This window comes from Aquarana catesbeiana, linkage group LG02 (genome assembly GCF_042186555.1).
Source record: "Aquarana catesbeiana isolate 2022-GZ linkage group LG02, ASM4218655v1, whole genome shotgun sequence".
NCBI classification, from domain to species: Eukaryota; Metazoa; Chordata; class Amphibia; order Anura; family Ranidae; genus Aquarana; species Aquarana catesbeiana.
The window spans coordinates 521,929,574-521,954,047 of record NC_133325.1 but is presented as its reverse complement, the minus strand read 5'-3'; the positions used below and the strand labels follow the sequence as shown (position 1 = coordinate 521,954,047).

At 44.2% G+C, this 24,474-nt stretch overlaps 1 protein-coding gene across 1 annotated transcript in view; it reads right to left on the bottom strand.

Annotated features, from left to right (window-relative positions):
* DSTYK (dual serine/threonine and tyrosine protein kinase) overlaps nt 1-24,474 on the bottom strand; it is a 348,400-nt gene that overhangs the window by 99,960 nt on the left and 223,966 nt on the right. Inside the window, exons 6-8 of the mRNA XM_073615817.1 lie at nt 3,961-4,137; nt 1,351-1,480; nt 887-1,043 (exon numbers count right to left, since the gene is read on the bottom strand). Of these exons, the coding sequence (XP_073471918.1) occupies nt 887-1,043; nt 1,351-1,480; nt 3,961-4,137 (464 nt within the window). The remainder of the gene's footprint in view (nt 1-886; nt 1,044-1,350; nt 1,481-3,960; nt 4,138-24,474) is intronic.

Below are 24,474 nucleotides of genomic sequence, written 5' to 3'. Positions count from 1 at the left end.
ATGCTGCACATGTGATCAGTTATGACATTAGCCATTGGATGGTTTGACAGTTTGGTTGGGAGCACAACCAATAGGAGTATTACATTTCCAGCATGTGCCGGAAATTAAATGGTTTTATGGATGGGCTTACTTCCGCTTTAAGGGCCTATCCCTTGTATCCCTATCCTCCAGGGTCCCCCCCCCTTTCTTTTCTTCCCTGCAAAGTAAAGGCATAATGTACTAGTATACATCGCATACTAGCATACTAGCACATTGTGACTTCCCCGCAAATGAAGCCTGCATTGTCCATGCTGCATCCATCTTCGCCCATCTTCCTTCCGGGGCAGCGGACTCCGCCTCTGACTGGCCGGAGCCACATGACGTCACTACCGTGCATGCGCGTGGGTGCTGCCAGTCACGGCACACGCTTTTGAAGAAACGGCATGGGCGGCCATTCCTTCAGAGTACATGAGCCGACGACATGGGCGCAGTATACAGTAAATATCTCCTAAACAGCGCATGTTTAGGAGATATTTAAAGTACCTATAGGTAAGCCTTATTCTAGGTTTATCTATAGGTACAAATCATAAAGGAAGGTACACAACCTCTAACTGCTGCTAGGACCTGAATACCACAGCTACTTGGAAATCTACCCTCACCCCCACAATAGGTCAATGGGTTAAAGCAGTAAATTACATCATAAATATGGAGGACTTTACCCAGTCTCTTAGAAAGCAAGTACAGCGAGGCATGATGCCAAATCTACTGAAAAATAGTTTAGGCTTCCTTCCCCTTGCAATTGGTTACATGTTCATAGGTGACCAATCACTCAACTGATTTAAATACTAACATATTCAAATAGTGAACAAAAGTACAATAGTAGGAAACATTTTGTTTTGGTAGTCACCTCATGTAGTGAAATTCCAGAGCAAGATCATTCCAGTGTTTTTCATCTGGAGGTACAACAGACTTCAAAGCACAGGGAAAGTGCCCACCCCAGCTGTCACACAGATAGACGACACCATACTGGCCCCTTCCTAGCTCACGTCCTAGTTTTGGTTTGCCTGACAGGAAGAAAAAAAAAAAAAAAAAAAAAGAGGATTATAATATATGGTTTATAATATAAAAGGCAGAAAGGAATATATGGTGGGGCAACTGAAAAGCAAAATAAGAAGCATGAGTGTCATCCAGGGATGGTGCCTGGCTGGGGAGGGAGGATGCAGTGTTAAGATGGTTGTTGGACAGACACATACAGATTATATACATGTGCATTTGCGTTCAGCCTTTTTAATATTCTTTAAACCTAAAACTATCCAAAAAAAAAAAAAAAAGTAAAAATTTTCAAAAAACATCTTCAGTCATGTTACTTACCATGCAATAAAACATCCCGCAGAGATCTGCTCTCCAGTGACAGACGGGCCAGGCGTGGTGCATGTTCTTTACGAACCTTTAGCCAAAGATCTTCGGTTTTCTCCAACCTGCCAGAGTGGCCAACTTCTAGCTAAAAGAAAGTTGAGTGTGAATATATTGTGGCAATGATGGAAGCTTTCCATTAGCTTTTACTCGTTTCAATCAATTGAATTCATCAGTAGTGGAAATCCATCACAGCACAGCCAGAGAAGGCATTTTCAATCAAGTTCTAGCACACATTTCAATAACTGCAATGCTCAAGACAAGGACACGATCTAGACTATGCAATGGCAAATTGCTGTAAGATTTAACTGGAAGTTCATGAAATACTTCCAAAATACACTCAAGACATATGGCCAGGATAAAACTGTTTAAACGGATTCCAATGAGTTATAATTTCTGTACTTTAGATTTACCAAAATAAGTAATGCGAGTGTCTTCCTAAACAATGCTTTCAATTATCACCTCCAATTAGACATGTGCACTGCCGAAAAAATTATTTTACTCTTTCATTTTTCTATTCATTCGTTATGATCGAAATTCTTTTTTTTTTCTTTGAGTAAATTTGTTACGTCGGGAAAAATTTTAATTCGTTCTGTTCTATTTGTGTAGATACGGTATTTGAAAATTCGAAATAATTATTAAATTATAGGTATTGGAATTGCCTTTCAAATTTGGCTGTTTATGAACGTAAGGAATACGAATTTTTCCGAAATTACGAATGATCCGAAATAACGAATGCCGTATCTAAATGAATGGAACGTAACGAATAAAAAATGTATTGTTTTGTAAAAGTGTATATGTTACGTTCACCAACAGCCAAATTTGAAAAGGAAATTACAATGCGTATAATTTAACAGTTATTTTGGGTTTTCAGATTTTCATTCTTTTGCATTTTCGAATTTTAATTTTTTTTGGAAAAATGCCTTAAACGGGTTTTCATTAATTCAAATGTTTTCAAACAAATTTGTTGAATTTCGTCAAAAAAACTCAGAAATGAATTGCACGTTTACCTCCAATGTTGAAGTACTCACCATCAGAGATCAGCATTTTAAAAAGGGAGAAAGTTTCAGCATACACTTCAAATAATGTATGCGCAAGTATAGGAATCCTAAAAAGCCTTTATAAATTTGGGTCTTCTCTAGGCACACTGTAAACATCAGTGAAAGGAAGTAATCCCCTTAAGAATTTACAAATTAGGTAACAGTTAGGTAACAGAGTTGGGGATTCTTGCAAAAATTGTTCCAAGAGTTAAGCCTACTACACAAGGGTCGATTGTCGGCCAGTTCAATAGAAACCTGCTAACATTCGCCCCATGTGTATGGCAGCCCGTCTGACAGAAGCCACCCATTTAGCTGGCTTCTGTCAAAAGCTTGTGACTAGAAAATGTCTGCCTAACAGCTCCTGATCAGCGGTCGGAGTGTTCTGGTGTGGGTGTGTGTGTGTGTGTGGGGGTGTGTGTGTGTGTGTGTCCCTATCAGAACACAATAGCTCAGCAGGCAAGATCACTGCACTAACATCAGATTGTTAGTACAATGGCTCTGATATGAGCCGTCAGGTTTTTTTTCTGGGTTGAATGAAAAACAAGTGGTGTGTACTAGACTTAAAGTGTTTGTTACCTCTTGAAGTTAACACTTCATATTTCTAATATGTGCCTGCTGTGCCATGTACTTGTAAGTGAAAGTATCTTGTTCACTTTGTATTGCTTCCTATATGTGAAATCCCTGGCGTTCCTGCCAGTCCCTCCACTTTCCTATTAATAACTCACCACACTAAAAGAACACTGGTCAGTTCTCTGGCTATGCTGGGAACTCAGCCTGCTCTCCTCCAATGATCAGACCTGTCCTGAACCCCCCCCCCCCCGCTGTGCAGCCATTCACTGGGAAGCTCAGTGTGCTGCTGTGCAATCTATATCTACATATATATATCTAGATCTATATCGATCGATGTCTACACACACAAGCCGTGAACGGTAGAAGTTCCCTAAATGGTTGAAGTTGTATTTTTGAAAAATTTAGCTGTGATTTGATCAAAACGATGATGGTACAATAACTGCTAAGAATTACACACAGAAATTTAACAATTATACAACACCATCGGGGAAGCATCTGAATGGTCCCAACTTCATTTTGCAGCATGGCAAGGAACAAATGATCAAATCATAAAGGACTATATCTACATGGGAAACCACAAGGAATCGTGAGGCAGATGGTTATGTCTGTAACAAACTATTAATGACTCCCTTAGCTCTCTACAGTGAATAGCACCCATCAGGCAAAGAGGTAAAGGAGACTCAACTATGCCATGCTGTTCCTTGGTAAGTGCCATGTTTTCATGTATTGCTTTTATTTAGGCAGAACACTAGAGATAAGCTACTTTAGAGTCGAAGATACAGTTGGAATCTGGTGTATGAAGATCATAATTTAAATCCAATTTTCCCTTTTCTAACCTCAGACCTTTAAATCAACAAATTGGTCACAGAAACTCCTACATCAGTCAATAGAGTGCATGGGTGCACATGCTCTCCAGGTTACCTTTAAACAAATATGTACAACTGATAAAAATACCCACCTGTTTGAGAGAAGCAGCAAATGCTTCATGAGAGCTTTTCAGACGCTTACAAAACTGACTGCAAATACTCTTAGCAAGCTTGGATGCACTCAGGCCCTCAATTGCATCTTGAGCCACTTTCCGCTTCCACTCAGATGTGATAGAAGGGGGACTAACCCATGTAATGCGCTGTATTATCTGTAGAAAATACTTGTGTTAGCATTCAGATTTTTCATACTCCAAATTTTTGCCTTACCAATAGGCAACCTGACATTCTTTATAACAAAAAAAATAGAATCTTCCGTTTCCTCCTTGTGCCCATACAGATTTAAGCTCTCAATGAGCAAGTTTCAACTTCTTTCAGTGTTCAGTAACCCCTCCCAGACATCTTTGCTGTAGTGCTCCCCATGTTCCCTGTCAGCTACATTAGATGATTCCTGTGCACATTCAGCTTCACAGCTCCAAGTCTCAAGTGTTTACACCTTTAGCGGCAAGTAAATACGTTAAGGGAAATCTGCTGGGAGCTCAGTTCCAATTGACACAATGACACCCACAGAAATACAGCCCTGTCCAAAAGTTTTGAGAATGAGACAAATCATTTTCACAAAGTCTGCTGCTTCAGTGTTTTTAGACTTTTGCCAGATGTTACTATGGTATACTGAAGTATAATTACAAGCATTTGATAAGTGTCAAAGGCTTTTATTGACAATTACATTAAGTTTTTTTTTTCCCCAAGACATCTGCAATTCCCCCTGACATGCAGTCAATTAACTTATGGGCCTCATCCTGCCTGGTGGCAGCCCATTCTTGCATAATCAATGCTTGGAGCTTGTCAGAATTTGTGGGGTTTTTTTGTTCACCTGCCTCGAGAATTGACAAGTTCTCAATGGGCTTAAGGTCTGTGGAGTTTCCTGGCAATGGACCCAAAATGTCAATGACTTGTTCCAAGCAACTTCATTATTACTTTTGCCTTATGGCAAATTGCTCCATCATCCTGGAAAAGGCATTGCTTGTCACAAAACTGTTCTTGGATGGCTGGGAGAAGTTGCCCTCGGAGGATGCGTTTGCACCATTCTTTTATAATGGGTATGTTCTTAGGCAAAAATTGTGAGAAGAAATCTCACACATGAATGGTCTCAGGATGCCTTACTGTTGGCATAGCAGGACTGGATGGTAGCACTCACCTTTTCTAAACCAGATAGATTTTTCTGGATACCCCAAACAATCAGAAAGGGGATTCAGAGAAAACGACTTTACCCCAGTCCTCAGCAGTCCAATCCCTGTACCTTTTGCAGAATACCAGTCTGTCCCTGAGGTTTTTCCTGAAGAGAAGTTTCTTCTCTGCTGCCCTTCTTGACACCAGGCCATCCTCCAAAAGCCTTCGCCTCACTGTGCATGCACATGCACTTACACCTGCCTGGTGCCATTCCTGAGCAAGCTCTTCACTGGATCCCGATCCCACAGCTGAATCAACTATAGGAGAGGGTCCTCGCACTTGCTGGACTTTCTTGGGCGGCCTGAAGCCTTCTTCACAATTGAACCTCTCTCCCCTTGAAGTTCTTGATGATCCGATAAATGGTCGATTTAGGTGCAATCTTAGTAGCCGCAATATCCTTGACTGTGAATCCCTTTTTGTGCAAAGCAACGATGACTGCACGCGTTTTCTTGCAGGTAACCATGGTTTACAGAGGAAGAACAATTATTTCAAAGCACAACCCTTCTTTTACATAGTTCCATAGTAGGGAAGGTTGGATAAAGATTAGTCCATCCAGTTCCAACCTGTGTAGATGTGTTTGTCAGTGTCGATAATCATTTCCCATATCCCTGTATGTTGTGTTCTTTAAGATGCATGTCCAAGAGTCTTTCAAAAACCATCAATACTCCATGCTGACACCACTAAATGTGGAAGAGAGTTCCACATTCTTACCACCCTGAGAGTGAAAAACCCCCTGCACAGCTTAAGATTAAACCGCTTCTCCAATCTCATTGTGTGGCCACATGTCTTCTTACACTCCCTGAGACTGAATAGCTTTTTCCAATGCTGGGATCACTCTCGAGGCATTTGTAAATCACCATCATTTCCCCTCTCAAGCGCCTCTTCTCCAGCGAGAATAAATTTAGTGCTTGTAGTTGCTCCTTGTAATCAAGTTCCTCCAATCCCCTTATTAATTTCATTGCCCTTCTTTGGACACTCTCTAGCACATACCTTCTGAGAACTGGTGACCAGAACTGGACGGAATACTGCAGAGGTGGCCGGCCCAGAGTATTATAAGGTGGCAGGATTATAGTTTTATCTCTGGAGATAATTTTATGCATGCTAATATACTGCAGGCTTTGGTAGCTGCAGCCCGACATCGCATGCTATTGCTCAGTCTGTCTTCCACTAGGACCCACCAGATCTTTCTCCATCCTTGATTCCCCCAGAGGTTCCCCCCCCAGCGAGTAGTTTGTGTTTATGTTTTTAGCCCCAAAGTGCACTTCTTTACATTTCTCCACATTAAACCTCATTTGCCATGTAGTTGCCCACTCCATTTTTTGTTCAGGTCTTTCTGCAAAATTTCTATATCCTGATGTGAAGTTATTGCCCTGCTTATTTTTGTGATGTCTGCCAAAACGAAGATTGAGCTATTAAGGTACCTATATAGCGCCGTCAATTTACACAGCACTTTACATACAGTGGGGACGGAAAGTATTCAGACCCTCTTACATTTTTCAGTCTGTTATATTGCAGCCATTTGCTAAAATCGTTCAAGTTGATTTTTTCCTCAATGTACACACAGCACCCCATATTGACAGAAAAACACAGAATTGTTGACATTTTTGCAGATTTATTAAAAAAGAAAAACTGAAATATCACATGGTCCTAAGTATTCAGACCCTTTGCTCAGTATTTAGTAGAAGCACCCTTTTGATCTAATGCAGCCATGAGTCTTTTTGGGAAAGATGCAAAAAGTTTTTCACACTTGGATTTGGGGATGCTCTGCCATTCCTCCTTGCACAAACATTGGTGGACAGCCATTTTTAGGTCTCTCCAGAGATGCTCAATTGGGTTTAAGTCAGGGCCATTCAAGAACAGTCACTGAGTTGTTGTGAAGCTACTCCTTTGTTATTTTAGCTTAGGGTCATTGTCTTGTCGGAAGGTAAACCTTCGGCCCAGTCTGAGGTCCTGAGCACTCTGGAGAAGGTTTTCGTCCAGGATATCCCTGTACTTGGCCGCATTCATCTTTCCCTCGATTGCAACCAGTCGTCCCCTCCCTGCAGCTGAAAAACACCCCCACAGCATGATGCTGCCACCACAATGCTTCACTGTTGGGACTGTATTGGACAAGTGATGAGCAGTGCCTGGTTTTCTCCACACATACCACTTAGAATTAGGGCCAAAAAGTTCTATATTGGTCTCATCGGACCAGAGAATCTTATTTCTCACCATCTTGGAGTCCTTCAGGTGTTTTTTTAGCAAACGCCTTGCTGGCTTTCATGTGTCTTGCACTGAGGAAAGGCTTCCGTCGGGCCACTCTGCCATAAAGCCCCGACTGGTGGAGGGCTGCAGTGATGGTTGACGTTCTACAACTTTCTCCCATCTCCCGACTGCATCTCTGGAGCTCAGCCACAGTGATCTGTGGGTTCTTCTTTACCTCTCTCACCAAGGCTCTTCTCCCCCCGATAGCTCAGTTTGGCCAGACGGCCAGCTCTAGGAAGGGTTCTGGTCATCCCAAACGTCCTTCATTTAAGGATTATGGAGGCCACTGTGCTCTTAGGAACCTTAAGTGCAACAGAAATTTTTTTGTAACCTTGGCCAGATCCGTGCCTTGCAACAATTCTGTCTGAGCTCTTCAGGCAGTTCCTTTGACCTCATGATTCTCATTTGCTCTGACATGCACTGTGAGCTGTAAGGTCTTATATAGACAGGTGTGTGGCTTTCCTAACCAAGTCCAATCAGTATAATCAAACACAGCTGGACTCAAATGAAGGTGTAGAACCATTTCAAGGATGATCAAAAGAAATGGACAGCACCCGAGTTAAATATGAGTGTCACAGCAAAGGGTCTGAATACTTAGGACCATGTGATATTTCAGTTTTTATTTTTTAATAAATCTGCAAAAATGTCAACAATTCTGTGTTTTTCTTTCAATATGGGGTGCTGTGTGTACATTAATGAGGAAAAAAATGAACTTAAATGATTTTAGCAAAATGGCTGCAATATAACAGAGTGAAAAAGTTAAGGGGGTCTGAATACTTTCCGTCCTCACTGTATACATTTGTAAATTCAAAACGGTCCCTACCCTCAAGGAGCTTACAGTCCAAGGTCCCTAACTTACATTCATATACTAGGGCCAATTCAGACAGAAGCCAATTAACCTACCAGCATGTCTTTGGGGTGTGGGAAGAAACTAGAGTACCTGGAGGAAACCCATGCAGGCACAGGGAGAGCATGTAAACTCCAGACAGGTAGTGTCCTGGTTGGGATTGAAACCAGTGACCCTTTTTACTGCCAAGTGAGAGTGCTACCCACTACACCACTGTGCCCCCCTATGCATCACAATCAGTTATAAGACAGAGCCTTTTGGTACCCCACTTTACACTCTAGACCAGTCTGAGTACACGTTAATCACTATCCTTTGGATGCGCCCATGTAACCAGTTTTCTATCCATGAACAAACTTATGGTCCATGCCTGCAAACCTCAACTTGTAGATTAAGCATTTATGGGGAACTGTATTGAATGGTTTTGCAAAATCCAGATACACCACAGGTTTCCCCCTGTCTAGATGGCATTCTTCCTCGTAGAATGTTAACAGATTGGTCTGGCAAGAACTTCGTAAAGCCTTTTAAAGCTTCCACTATGTTCTTGTAACTCAATCAGTATTACAGAGTGATTTCCAGCCTTATCCTCGTCAACACTGACACCGGTGTTAACGTGAGAATCACTGACATGTCAGTTGGTCCTTTGGCAGGGCTGAAACGCAGCGGAAAGGTTTTTTACATAGCAAAGAGGGACTTTGCAATTAATTGCAATTCATCTGACCACGCTTCCTATCATTTCACAGTATATGCAAATGCCATCAGAAAAACTGTTTTTAGACTTTGTGAAAATGAATGTGTGATATTCTCAAAACTTTTGGCCATGGCTTTACATCTCCCTGGAGCTCACACAGTGGGTGGCCAGACTCTGGAGTCAAGCCTTCATCATTGTTTTTTTGTTTTTATGGGAAATTCATGTATGCATGTGGTATGGGACAGAGGAACGCACTGGATTTTCACAAAAATCAAGAGGATTTTTTTAGGCTAGATACACTAAGTAAATGCATTTTATTTCTTTTTACATTGTGTACCCAAACCCATTTCCAGCCTAAATCACAAGGTCTATGTCCAATTCCTGCACAGGGTCAATTTCCTTCAGTTAGCATTATGTTAATAAAGATCAAAAAGCTTTCATTGATAATTATACTTAAAAAAAAAAAAGTACACTTGATTGAGGGTCTTGTCTATTTTTAAGATAAACTTGATGTAAAAAAATTGTATGAATGTTATGCTAAGGTTTTAAAACACTGCATCACTATGTATAGTTTGATTATATATAATGTGGAACAGCCGCCGTGTATCATTCAATACATGTGCGGGTTCAGCCTTTTGCTATGCAGTGCTATGAAATGGTTCCATTTTACTAGTCATTCACATAATGTAAGTCAATAAGTAAGCCAAACTCCTTAAAAAAAAAAAATCCACTTTTTAGCTCAGCGAGGAGGATTAACTCATCCAAATCGAGTATGTAGATGGGGCATCGAGTCAAGTCATCTTTTTTATTTGAAGAAAAAAAAAAAAAAAAAAAAACACAACTCATCTATGGGCTGCCTGAAGCTGGTCAAACACATTCAGTTTATTTTGGATCAGCCAGCAAGTTGATTGAAAAGACTGAATGAATTCCGCCATATACAGAATGAAGATGGATGGGGAATCCACCCCGCAGTGTCATTGTATCCTGACAACGGGGACTCCTCAGCCATCAGAATACACTGAACAGCGCTTCCAACAAGAGCAGTCAGTCCTTAGATGTACTGCTCCCAAATGGGAATTGCCATAACTGGCTAGAAACTTGGCCAGTTCAGCAGTTCAATAAAATCTATGGCCAGCTAATCTAGAGATCTCTAAATTTATTACAAAACCAAAGAAAAAAAACCTACAACCTACAAAAGGTCACAGCAAATATTATTCAGAAACTAAAAGGGTCAAAACTAAATATTATTCAGGGAAAAAAAAAAAAAAAAATCTCTCCAGGTATTGCCCCCAATAAACAGTGTGTATCATTCTAAAAAGTGGAAAAAGAGGGGAGGATAAGTAGGGTGGGAGCTCTCGGTGAGCACGTCATATAGAAATCAGAATAAAAAAAAACCTGTATAAGCTCTACCAACCAAATTGTGTACCTATAAACATAGCCCACTGTACATATTGGAATTGCAAAAAAGTTTTATTTGTATCAAAAATACATAGAAAAGCAAAGTTTAAAATCCATATCATTCAATTGTGACATTTATACAGGTAACACTCCATGTCCACTTCTCATACCATATCTAAGGAGGATGGGACAAGATATACATACATACATACATATACAACGAGATCTCTGGTATATGAAACACCCTCAAATTGTGCCAACGCAAAAGGGATGGATAGTGTGTGTGTATATATACAATAGTCAATGCTTGGCTAAATTTCTGCAAGGAATGGATGAGAAATGGTCCTAGACCAATTAAGTGGGACCTTGGTTCTTTGACATACTAAAAAAATTTAAATTTAGTATTACATTATAATTTCAATTTGTAGCCGACTATGAGTGCTTCAGCCTCCTACTGCCGTGACCTCCCTAAGCCGTTGGCGTTTGTGGACATAACATTTATTATAGAGCTTCCTCTTGTGGAGACTGCAGTCATTTTCGGACTATGTTGTATACAATATCATGAACCACTACACTTGCGCAATCACTTGGTATGCAGTTTTGGCGCCGCCCTGTGTGTTATGTGGACTTGCCGCGACTCACGCAGTATTACACAAAATATCCATCCCTTTGCGTTGGCATAATTTGAGGGTGTTAGCAACACAACTGTGTTCCAGAGGAGATAGAGATAGAGATATATATATATATCTATCTATCTCTATCTATCTCTATCTATCTCTATCTATCTCTATCTATCTCTATCTATCTCTCTCTATCTATCTATATATATATTTATATATTATACATACACACATATATATATATACACACACACACGGCTTTTTTTCTCAGAAGATAGGTGCAGGAACTCTTCAGCCTCGATCTCTGCATGCAACCCCCCTCCACTGCCCCCATGCCCCCCCCCCAAAAGCTCCACCATCTTCCACGTCTTACTTTTTTTATTGTATTAAACTGAAGAACCCAGCTGGCTCTATCTAGTACCACGATAGATGGCTCTGCCTCTCTCACATGTTGGGAGATGATCCAGTGTGGATTTCAGCATTCGCACTGCACCCCAAACATCTGCATATCCCTTGTCCCCATCCTGCACTCAGTGGGAGCCACTCAGGAGATCAGATCTGTGGGAGCCGTTGGGAGACAAGCCAGACTTCTGTGTTTACAAAAGTGATAGTGGTGAGCAGGGAGCAGAGGGCCTGAGCCAAAGGTGGTAGAACTGAGTTCCACCAAGTTCCAGCTGGAATAGAGATAGAGAGAGAGATAGAGAGATAGAGATAGAGATAGAGAGATATATATATTTATTTATGAGAGGTGGACAGAGTTTTACCTGTATGAATGAATAATTTGGATTTTAAACTTGGCTTTGCTATTTGATATAAATACAATTTTTGCAATTCTAATATGTACAGTGGGCTGTGTTTATAGGTACACATTTGGGTAGGGAGAGCTCATACAGGTCTTTTATTCTGAGTTATATACACACACAGAGCAAACAAATGCAATAAAAACTCAATTAAATCAAAGTGGACAGCGGTATTTAAACCCCCAATCCGAGTAGGATGTTACAAGCTCCAATCAATTAAAAGTTAGCTGTCCTTGTGCCAAATATAAGTTAATAAATCACCTAAGAGACACAATAAAAGTGCATTAACCATATGATGAACTCATCCTAAATTGACATCTGTGCACATAAAATCCATATTAAAAAAATGTGCAAACACTGTGCAAAAAAATGTTATAAAAAAAAAAATCTAAAAGTGCAAAAAGGTGTTCAGATTTTCTAAACATCAATAGCTCCTCTTTCTTTGCCATGAAGCAATAAGGTGCACTACCGAAGAATAAGTGCTCCCAAAAGAAAATCACTACAAGCAATTAAACTGGCTCCTTGCCAGCTGCTCTGATCCCACAAGATCATTAGATGCATTGCTGCCTAAGCAGCTATATAGACCACAATCTTGCATGCAAAGGTTCCACGATCTCCTAAGCCAAGATAGACTCCATGGAGGAAGTTAAAGTGTTACTAAACTCAGGACCTTGCATTCACTATAACTGGTCTCCCAGCTTGTAGGAGTTTTCATTCTGCTCTCACTGTCCTATAAGACTGCAGGGCCCCTTATCCTTTGTCTGGACAGTGCTGAGGGGCCCCATGCTTTTCACATGTACTCCCAAGAAAAAAAAAACTAAAAAAACCTCTAGCAATACACACCAAACTGAGCATGTGCAGCTTGTCACCTTCCCTCAATATCCGGAAAGAAGTTGGAGACACTGGAAGGTGGTGAAGATCAGAGGTGACCTGAACAAACAGTCTTTTTACATAACGCAGAGGATTAACCCCTTAGAGCCCATTCACACAGGGCTGTGACAAGTCGCCTCCCGTTCTGTGCTATGGAACCGTTCTAAGGGGAGCGACGCAAGTCGCTCCGACTTAGAAAAAGGTTCCTGTACGACTTCGGGGGCGACTTGCATAGACTTCTATACAGAAGTCGTTTTGCAAGTCGCCCGGGCAGTCGTTTGCAGGTTGCCTCGCTGAGGCGACCTGCAAGTCGTGTTGCCCCTGTGTGAATGGGGTCTTAGGTTCCACAGGGAGTATAACAAGAATGCTTTACTGCATATACTGAATGATTTTACGGTTGTGGGTTTAGTAACACTTTAAAGTACAGAGGAAAATCCACAGTGTAGTATTTCACCAAGATTTTAAAATAATAAAATCACACTTACAATTTTTAAGGAATTACACAGCATGTTACACACAAGCAGTAGGTCCACGTAGTCAGGTCGATTTATGATATAACGTCACATGTGAGGCCCCTCCCAATGAGTTTCTCTGCAACCAGTGTCTGGAGATATGAGGCTCATGCGGGTCGTTAACACTGAGACTTATATGCAGCCCAAAAGGGGATAACGAGGCTTAGGACACCTGTGCATGTGTGGTTGGTCCAATCATCCATGGACATAAGAAATATACAATCAAATGTCCCCCAATTTGGCCTATTACTAAACATTACCCTGTATTAGTTATGACATTGGAATACAAATTAAAACCTCTATATGATGAAACTTAAAATGGCATACCAAAATCCATTTCTATTTAAACAGCACCAGCTAATGGTGCCAAAATAAATGTTACCAAATGTTATGAAGGGGATGTCCAAAAATATATGCCACTACAATAATATGTATAAGTCTGAAAAGTTATACAAAAAGAGAAAAATATATAAAAAGATGAAGAAAGGAATTCAAACTATTAATGGATATCCCAATCCACATTCAACCCTCCTGGGGAATAAGATTTAAAACTATAAACCCACTGTTTCTCTTGGGGATATAATTCTTAGTATTACACCCCTTCCATTGGGGCATACAATTATCAATACCAAATCACTTTCAGACTTGATGGATCCCTAATGTGATGGAGGGAAAAATGGCAAGATAGGCTGTATTCTTTAAAGCCCTTCCTAATATTTGCCATGTGTTCTCCCAATCGCACACATAGTGTGCGTGTGGTCCGCCCAACATATTGTAGACCACATGCACAGGAAAGGGGATATACTACACATTTGGGTGCACAACTAATGAAGTTTTTAATTTTGGAAGTTTTTTTATGTTAACTCTAATGTGAAGGACTGGGTGCATATAGTAGTACTGTTTGGGTATTACATCTCCTACGGCAGTAGAATCCAAGGTTCCCAAACATAAAATTGGCTGTTGAGGTCTTAATGATGTTGGGAGCTATACCGTCCCTTACAGTTTGAGCTTTCCTAAAGAGTAAATTTTGTACAATCCACTAAGAGGTCCCAGAATGTTATTAGCTAGTACTCCAATGTTTGTTAGATTAGTCCATAAACTATGTTGTCTAGAACAAAATGACCAGCCGAAATCCTTAACATCCAGGGCTTTCACCCTCAGTGTCAATAAGGTTTTTCTATCCGTATAGCCAGTATTTTCAGTTACCTCCTCCAAAGTATTCATGTAGCCATTTTCCAGGAATCTGTTCTTTAGAATTAATGCCTGGGAAAAATAATCTTCCTTCCTTGAGCAGTGCCTACTGATATGCTGGAATTGTCCTTTAGGTATAACATTCAGCCATTGAGGATGGTGGCAGAGTCTCTTTAAAAAAAAAGGTTATGCTCAGCAAAACACCCTGTTTTGACCAATATTAATTTAACAGATTTAGACATTTTCAAACTCCATTCATAGGAGAAAGATTCCCCAATCATTGGAATATAGCCAAGCCATAAATGTGCACAATGGCACATCACCTCCTTTCCACAGAAAGAGGGAGTCATCAATATAGCACCACTATGGGGCGTGTCCAAGATGGCGCTGTGAGCGGACGCTTTCCTTTGAGCTCCGACGGGATTCGAGCCGCCATCCGGACCATTGGCACCACAATTCCTGCCTATCGGCGAAGGGAGCCCTAAGTGCAACCAGCACGGGGATCCAGCTGGCAGGCTTCGGTCTGCCCCACAACGGCCGTTATCCTCCCCTTCTCCCCTTATAACGCAGCGCACGGAGCCGGCGCGCACGAGGCCTCCAGCGGTGACACGGCCCCTGCCTGATCTCAGGTGGAGGGAGCCCTTGGAGCTGTCAGCCTGAGGAATCACTCGGCGGACTCCGTTTGGCTTCCAGCGGTAATCAGCCTCCTCTTCTCCTGCCCTGGTCCCCCCACGAGGCACAACACATGGAGCTTGGGGCGCACAAGGTCTCCAACCTGGACACAGGGACTCCTGAATGAGGCACCACCAGTCGGGTGCAACAGCCAGTAAGGGGAAAAAAGTTAAATTCCCCCCCCCCCCAGAGACCCCCCCTTCCACCACCAGACCCACCAGCAGACCCTCGGGCCACCCGCAGCACACACAGGGTATCACAGACGGGCCCAATGGAAGCTGAGGAAGCAAGACCCCCCCCCCGGCTAGCGGAGGTCATGGTAGCCATAGCCACATGCCAATCCACTCTCACTGCAAAAATAGAGGCTGTACAAATGGATGTGGGCCTTATCAGACAGGACATGGATAAGCTCAGATCCAGGGTGGCAGAAACAGAGCAGAGGGTCAGTAACACTGAGGACACAGTTGCAGAACATAGTGCAGCACTTCACTCACTTCAAACTAAAAAGTAAAAGCCCTGGAATATAGAGCAGAAGACGCCGAGAACAGAAATAGACGGAACAATCTGCGCATAGTCGGCCTGGCGGAGGGTGCAGAGGGCAATAATCCCATGTGCTATGTGGAAGACATGCTGCATAACCTTTTACCTGACGCTCGCCTATCTCCTCACTACGTGGTGGAAAGGGCGCCTGGTCCACCAGGTGCCCCCCCCGAACATTCATTCTGAGACTCCTCAATTTCCAGGACAGGGATGAGATCCTCCGTGCGTCCAAACAGTGGGGGATCTGAGACATCAGAACAACAAGTTAATGATTTTTCCCTGATTATTCAGTAGAAACGCAGAAACTCAAAAAATCGTTCGACCACGTGAAAGCTTCAATGAGGGCGCGCAACATTCGGTATTGTGTCCTGTTACCAGCCCGCCTGAGGGTCCAGGATGGAGAAACAATCCGCTTCTTCACCTCTCCCAGAGAGGCCTCCACCTAGCTGGATTCGCTGCCCCAGGATCGACAACCGAGAGCTTGAAACGTGAGTACTCACTGACAACAATTAACATTCCCTGGGCCCCGGGATCAAGCTCACAATTGTGAACGCTACACCATCTGCATCATTACCTGGTGCTTGACGGCCTATGTTGCACCTGTTGTGCCCGTTTATACACCAGGCTACCTGCACAGATATCCTGGGACACACCAAAGATGGAACATTTAGTACCCCTGGCCGACTGGGCCAGGAGACTCTCAGGGCTGACACAGCATGCACGGTTCCCTCTCATTTAGGGACTTCAGGGAACTTGGACTATTATGCACTCTTCCTGATGGTTAAAAAAAAGATTTCCACTTTTTTTCTTCCACTGAAGGGACCTACCCAACTCTACATCCAATTTTTCTCCTTTTCTCCCCTAAATTCTGGTCCCCAACAGTTCAAGTAATATTCCGGCAGATGCCTCGACTGGAGAGCAGGAGCTCGGCTCACTCCTTGACCCCGCAGAACTTTTGAGAGGCGAGAGCGCCTCTTGCACAGGAACCCCCTTTGCAGCTGGCAAGCTGATTTTGGTTGGGATGGAAACCTGCCTCAGTTTTAAGGGTTTGGGGGGGCGGGGGTTGCCCCATCGGGGCTGGTTTACGGTTAATTTTTGGTTTAAGAAAATAATGTTGCTATTATGTTCTGAAATTGCATTACAAATGTCAGTACTGTACGTCTGTTCTTACTGCCTCCTCCGAGTCCTACGAGTAGTCTCGGGGGGAAGGTGTCCCTCCAATCTTACAATTATTCTCTCAAGACGCAAGTATGTCATCCCTCAACATATTGTCATGGAACACCAGGGGTTTGAATTCCCCGGTAAAGAGATCTCTGGTGTTCCAATTCATTAAGGCCCATAGTCCTCACATTTGCATCCTCCAGAGAAACCCACCTGGTGGGTAGTAGAACATTGGCCCTAAAAAAGCCCCTGGATTGGATACCATTGTCATTCCACACACTCAAACTTCGCAAGGGGGCATCAGTATCTTGGTGCACAAGTCCCTCCCCTTTATGCTGCTAGACTTGGTATTGGACTCGGAGGGCAGATACTGTACTGATTCATGCACAGATCCCTACTATGAAGTGGGTTATAGCAGGATTGTATCTGCCCCCTCCAGCTTCAATGTCTCTTCTAAACCAGATCATCTCAAAAATTGCAGAATTTGCCAATGACAACATGGTCATACTGGGAGACTTCAATATGGTTCCATACCTGGACATGGATAGGATGTCCGCGAGCGGGCATTCCCACTAAGGACTTGTGGAATGGGCAGAGCTCTGTGGCCTGACGGATGTGTGGCGCTGGAGAAATCCTCACTCCAGGGCGTACACCTGTCACTCGACATCTCACAGATCCTTCTCTAGGATCGATCTGGCATATCTAGGAGGCCTGGCTTCATCCAAAGTAACGGACATTAAGATACTTCCCAGCGGCATATCTGACCATGCGCCACTTCTCCTGACCATGAAACTCACTTCGGGCCCAGAGAATACTCTGTGGAGACGGTTTAGGTTCTGGGTGTCGGACGAGGCGGTGGATGGTCAATTCAGAGGGGCACTGCAAGAATACTGGGGAGTCAACCCCTGCTCGGCCAGTGCATTGATGGTGTGGAATCCCTTCAAAGCATACACCAGGGGAAGGTATCAGACTATTATAGCCAGGGTTTGTAGGGAGAGAAGAGCTGACTTGACCAGTGCCGAAATGAAGGCAGACCTGCAGGAAGCACAATTTGTTAGATCCAAGGACCCTAGACACTGACGTACTTCAGTCCCTGACTGGAGAGGTTGTTCATATTCCGACTTCTCTCACCCAGAAACGCCTGCTTGCCCAAAACGCAACACATTTTCAAACAGGGGGAAACAGGGACAGGGACCTGGTGGGGACCTACTTTACGCCCCTGACGAGATAAATGACTGCTTTGTCTCCTACAGAAGCCTTTACAGCTCTTGGGCAGCTTAAACCAATGACGAATGGACTTCCTGCCTAGACCTCATTGACACCCTGGTCCTGACCGCAAAGTATAGCGAGACGCTTGATGCCCCCATAACCACAGACGAAATCTTAAAAGCTCTAAAAACCCTTCAATCGGGTAAGTCCCCAGGCCCTGTCGGTATACCAGTTGCGTTCTACAAACAGTACGCCGAGGAGCTGACGGGCAATTTACATGCGATGTTAGAAGCGCAGAGGCTGGAGGAGCTCCCAAACTCCCTGAGTGAGGCAGTGGTAGTTGTGATCGCCAAGCCAGGTAAAGACCCATCTCTATGCTCCTCCTATCATTGATAAATGTGGATAAGATAACTGCTCTAGTGCATCCGGATCAAACTGGATTCATGCCGGGGAGGGGAACAGATAACATTAGAAGGCTTTTCGCACATGGACAGGGCACAACCAGAGTCGGCGGGAGTGGTGGCTTCACTCGACTCCGAAAAAGCCTTTGACTCAGTGGGAGTTCCTGTGGGGGGTCCTCTCGAAGTTTGGGTCAAAATTCATGACATGGTTAAGGATGCTCTATGCCAGCCCAAGAGCAAGGGTTTGTACGAATGGCACACTCTGATTTCTTTCCCCTGGGCAGGGGCACTCGTCAGGGCTGCCCACTATCGCCAGGACTATTTGCCCTGGCAGTAGAAACCCTAGCCATTGCTCTGAGGGCTGAAACAGGGGTGAGGGGCATAGTGGTCAGTGCGATAGAAGAAAAAGGTGTCCTTATACACTGATGACACTCTACTTTATCTTGCGGATGCCTCACAATCGCTGCGGAGGGCACTAGACCTATTTCAGGAATTTGGCCGATCCTTTGGCATCCGCATAAACTGGGGCAAGTCAGTCTCGTTTACGCTGCACCCCTCGCTTCCAAGGGGGGACACCGGAACCTCTCTCCAGTGGGTGGAGGAATTTACCTACCTGGGCATTAAGATTAGCAACACTACACACAAATTTATAGCTAAGAACGTGCAGCCTCTCCTCTCCCATCTTACAGTCAAATGCACAGCCTGGCGGACCCTCCCGCTCGCTCCAGTGGGTAGAGTTAACCTACTCAAAATGGTGTTCCTCCCCAAGTTTTTATATTTTTTTCATAACACCCCATCCCACATAACCATATCCTTCTTTAGGCGCTTGGAGGGAGTACTGACCTCAATCATCTGGGCCAGGAGGCCACCTAGGGTGACAAAACGGATACTATACCTTCCCCTATCGGGAGGAGGTCTGGCTCTCCCCAATTTCTTACTGTATTTCTGGGCGGCCGTCCTGGTCATGGTACGCTGGTGGTTCTCCCAACCCAGACAGAATCCGGCGGTGAGACTAGAGGCCACTATCCTGGGGTAATATGCGGCCTTGAGCAATCTAGTATATAGGGGAATGAAAGCTCCTCACCTCTTGACAGTCTCCATGAAGACAACTATTAGAGCATGGAGGGAGGCAAGGGCTATCTATGCAAAACCGAACTGCATCTCCCCACACACCCTGCTGTGAGGTAACCCTACACTGTCCCACCTCTGCGATATACCAGACCCCACAGTGGGCCAAGCGGGGGATCACTACCCTCAAACACATAATGGAAAAAGAGGACGATCATGCCCCTCAAGGAAACAAAACGACAGTACTCCATACCCAACTCCTTTGAGTTTAAATACTGGCAACTGAGACATGCGATGAGGGCTCAGTTCCCAGACACACTAACTTTGGAACCTGACTCAGTTGAGCGACTGCTAACTTCGAGTGGGATGGGAAAACCCCTTTCCACTCTATCTATACCTCACGGTAGCCCATGATGTTAAACCCACCCGCTCAATGGACAAATGGAAGGACGACATCCCAGTATTGGGTGGAGGACGAATGGGAAGACTGTATTTCCACCTACATCCCCTCTATGATAGCTGCCAAAGACAGGTTCATTCAGCTCAAATTTATACATAGGGCCTACCTCACCACACACACAGACCGGCCAGAATATACCCACATCTAGACCTGAACTGTCCCAGATGCAGGACTGAGGAAGGGACATTCTGGTATATGGTTTGGGCCTGCTCCAGGCTCAGAGCATATTGGGAAGAAGTGGCGGAGACACTTAGCAACATGGGGGGGGTGGGGACTAGGGTACCATCGGAACCCATGGTACTCCTGCTGAGCTACTTAGGCGATGGGGACAGATGCCAGGAGGGAGATAATGCTGCATTGGAAGTCGGCCAAACCCCTCACATCCTGGAAAAAGGCGGTAGATTCAGTGCTACCCCTGTACAAACTCACATACGAGAGCAGGCAGTGCCTGGATAAATTCGACAAGGTGTGGTTGGCATGGGTGGATGCGCATGGCTGAGGGGCTGGAGAGGAGGGGGACCAGGTGATGGATTCCCCCCTTGTTTGGTTGGGGTCACCCGCCCCCCCCCCCCCGCGCCGGACACCACCCGATCAGACCAAATAGACTAGTTTAACTAATAAAATTGTTATGTACCTGGCGGCTTTCCCTCCCCATGGGGAAAGTGATTGATTACACTACTGAAACTGAGGGCAGGACTTAGACGGGAATATAATGGAGATTTCACCAGTAGAGGAATGTTAGGAATGCTGGCATCATGGACTTATAAGATGCTAATATCTGAAATTAATATCAGACTGACACCAACTACAAAATACTGGAATGTCGAATGCTGAATATATTGTAATGCTGATTTGTTAATAAACTTTCCTGTTTTAAGCAGGTATTGGATTCATTAGAAGAAAAAAATGGTCCCTTCCTCCCACAATGCCATAAACAAATTGGTGAGGGAGGGAACAAATTTAGCCCCCCATCGCTACGCCCAATTTTTGGTACTTATTTTATTTACAAAAAGTAGTGTGTCATAGCAAAATGTAATAGTTTTAAAATAAAATCTACTTGGGGCGTGGCCTGGATGGCAATGTGATAGGACGTGTTTGAGCAGAGCTCCGCTCGTGATAGATCCTGACAACGATATCCTGCATATTTTCAGCAAATTGTCCTTTGTGTGACTACAATCTGCTGTACCTGCCCTGATATGTCTCTGCTGAAGAGGAACTCTACTGCCTCCTCATCTTTGGATAGGTATCAGAGAGTAGACCGGGACCAAGAGGAGCAAGATGGCGACTCAGCGGCTGCACATGCTGCCCCACATACAAAGCACATGGCGGCTGATGCGGCAAAGGTCCTGGAGGTGATTTCCCTGTGCCAATCAACGCTAACAACCAAGATAGAGGAGGTGAAGGTGGACATATTCCTAATTCGTCAGGATATGACCAAAATCCGGGAGCGGGTCACAGAGGCTGAGACCAGATTAAGTCGTGCGGAGGACACGCTGTATCCCCTACAACACGCTTGAAAACCACGCCCGTAGATCTAATCTCTGCTTCATTGGTCTGCTGGAGGGCTCTGAGGGTCCTGACCCAGCCATCATCTTTGAGAAACTCCTGGTCACTGCATACGGCAGAGAGGCTCTCTACCACATTTGTGGTGGAACGTGCCCATCGTATGCCCACACGCCGTCCACCTGAAGGTGCACCGCCACGCACATTTATAGCAAAGCTATTGAACTACAGGGACAGAGATACCATCCTCCGCCTGGCTAGAACCAAGGGGAACATACCTTTCCATTCAGGGCATGTGCTGGCGTTCCCGGATTTTTCTGCGGAGGTCCAGAAACAGCGAGCTCGTTTCAGGGAGGTTAAACGGCGCTTGAGGACCCATCAACTAAAATACGCAATGCTATTCCCAGCCCATCTCTGCGTGGTGGGAGAGGATCAAGCGCATTTTTTTGAAGATCTGATGCTCGCATTGGCTTGGCTGGATCAGCGTGATGCGGAGAGGAAGCGTCCTGCCTGATAGAACTGTCAGCAAGTTGCTCTGTGTGAACCTAAGTTGACTCACTCGCTCAGACTGCAAACTGACCTATAAATCCGTACTTGACCCCCACTTTACATGCTTAGAACATCACCGCATCAATAAGTGGGGGCTTACTACATTTACGGTTGCTGTGTCGGGTGCTACCCGGCATTCACCCCCTTTTACCTTTGCAAAAAGAACACACCATGACTGCCACCATACCACCATGACTGCCACCAAGGGCCCCAGTTAATTTACTGCCAATATCAGATTGGGAATGTCTCCCTTCTTTGACTGTCGAGAGGGTGGAATGGGCCTAACCATATGAGGGGGTTAATATTTGTTTTTTCCTTCTTTTCCGTTCAATAGACGTTTTTAATTGCTATTTATCACGGCTGAGCGATCGGCCAGATATATATATTCAACGGATATTGATAAGTTGTACCGTCTGATAATCTCATTGCTGTGTTTACCACCAGCGTTTGTTCGCCTCCGCTGGCGGAAGTTACACTTATCAGTGCTACTAAAGAGCCATCAGCGGGTAAAAGTTTAAGTAGTGCAAAAATTTTCCATATGTAAGAATAGCAAGATGCTACGATGCAATCGCACAGGTTTTGTGTTATATGCCCCAGCCAAGTTGGGGAGGCTGAGGGCTGGGAGGGGGGAAAGGTTATGTTGTCTGTTACGTTTAAGGAATGTTGTATATTTTACTCTGAAATGTATTAGCAGCAAACACACGTGATATAACTTACTCTTGAGATACAGGGTCAAACCCCTATGGTGTGGTGTGTGGGTGCGTATGCCTCAGGCAAGGATATGTAACCAGTGTCTCAACAGTACTCAACAAATAAAATATGGCTAGCATAAAGTTCCTAACCTGGAACGTCAGAGGTATTCGTGACATGATTAAGCGTACTGCAATCTTTGGATGCCTTAAGTCCTTCCAGGCTGACATATCTGTTCTTGTTGAGACACACGTTACTGGTCAGCTTCAGATTGCATTAAAACGCCCTTGGAAAGGTTGGGCTTTTGCCACACACACGCCATACTCTTGTTGAGTTTCCGTCCTAATTGCTAAAACCACTCCATTTGGTCTCATTTCATTGCGGATGGATCCACAGGGCAGGTTCATTTTCCTGCATTGTACTTTGTTTGGCATTCAGCATTACCTCATAATGGCATTCTACATTCCCCCACAGTACACTTCAAATTTAGTTATCGAGGGCTTTCTCTTTATGGCGCAATACCCCACAATCCCTGCCTTTTGGCTCGGAGATTTCAATATGGTTTTGGATTCGACAGTGGACAAGTTGCAGCTGAGTTGGAGTGCTCAACCCCCCAACACTACCCGTTTCGGGCGTACACCAACAGAATTCTCACTTACCGATATGTGGCGATATAAACACCCGGACACTCAGGCGGTCTCCTGTTTTTCAGCGACACACTCCACTACGTCCGGAATAGACCTTATATTAATCTCGGATATTTTACTCCCCTTGTTAACAGATTCAGGCTATCACACTAGGTCTCTATCTGATCATGCTCCATGTTGGGCTTCCCTACATCTCGCTCCACAAGTAGGGCCCAGCGTGTGGTGTCTTCACCCCTTTTGGCTCTCTGCTATGGGGGATCAGGAGGATATATCTGGAGAGTGGCAGTTTTACTTTAGTACTAACCGGGGGACAGCTCCAGTAGATATAGTCTGGGAGTCATTTAAGCTTCATGTCCGAGCCATTTTGTCCACACGTATAAATAGATTGAAAGCCTCTTCAAAAGGTATTAATTCAACAGGTCACTGAAAAACTAGACTCGATCACCAAGTTTAGATTAATTCCATCTGACTAAGCATCAGCACTTAAGTTTCAAACTCGTATAGTGGATCAATTACATTTCGAAAAGGCCAAACCGAAGCTTTTTTTTCTCAAAACAAAGGGTGTTGGCGTATCTGGCTCGGCAGGATACTAGGCCACCAGTGGTAGTCTCGCTACTAGATTCACAAAATACATTATTAACTGATCCCTCGTTGGTGGCGGCATTTCGGACATATTTTGCTGATCTTTACTCCTCTCAAGTAAAGGTTACCGCGCAAGAAACACAGGCCTTTCGTCAAAATATTCCTTTCCCACAAATTTCAGAATCCCAGTTGGCGGACCTTGAGACCCCTCTCACTGCGGACGAGATTAAGGCAGCGGTGGCATCCCTGGCACCCGCAAAAGCCACCGGGTTGGATGGTCTACCATTGGATTTTTATGCAGCTTACTCACTCAGAGGTACTAGCCCCTAAACTACTCAGGTTATATAACCATATTTTTGAATCTGAAGCCCTTCCCCACTCACTTCGCCAAGCGGTAATCATAGTGCTTCCCAAGCCGGGCAAGGATCCCCAACTCCCAGAATCTTACCGCCCAATCTCGTTGCTTCAGGCTGACATAAAAATATTGGCAAAAATTTTAGCTACTCACCTAAATCAAATTATTCTATCCCTTGTTCACCCTGATCAGACGGGATTCATGCCTGGGAAAAATACAGCCATGAATCTACGTCGTCTATACATGAACATTAAAGCAGCCCACGAGTCGATAGGGAACAGGGCAGTGGTAGCACTTGACGCTGCCAAGGCG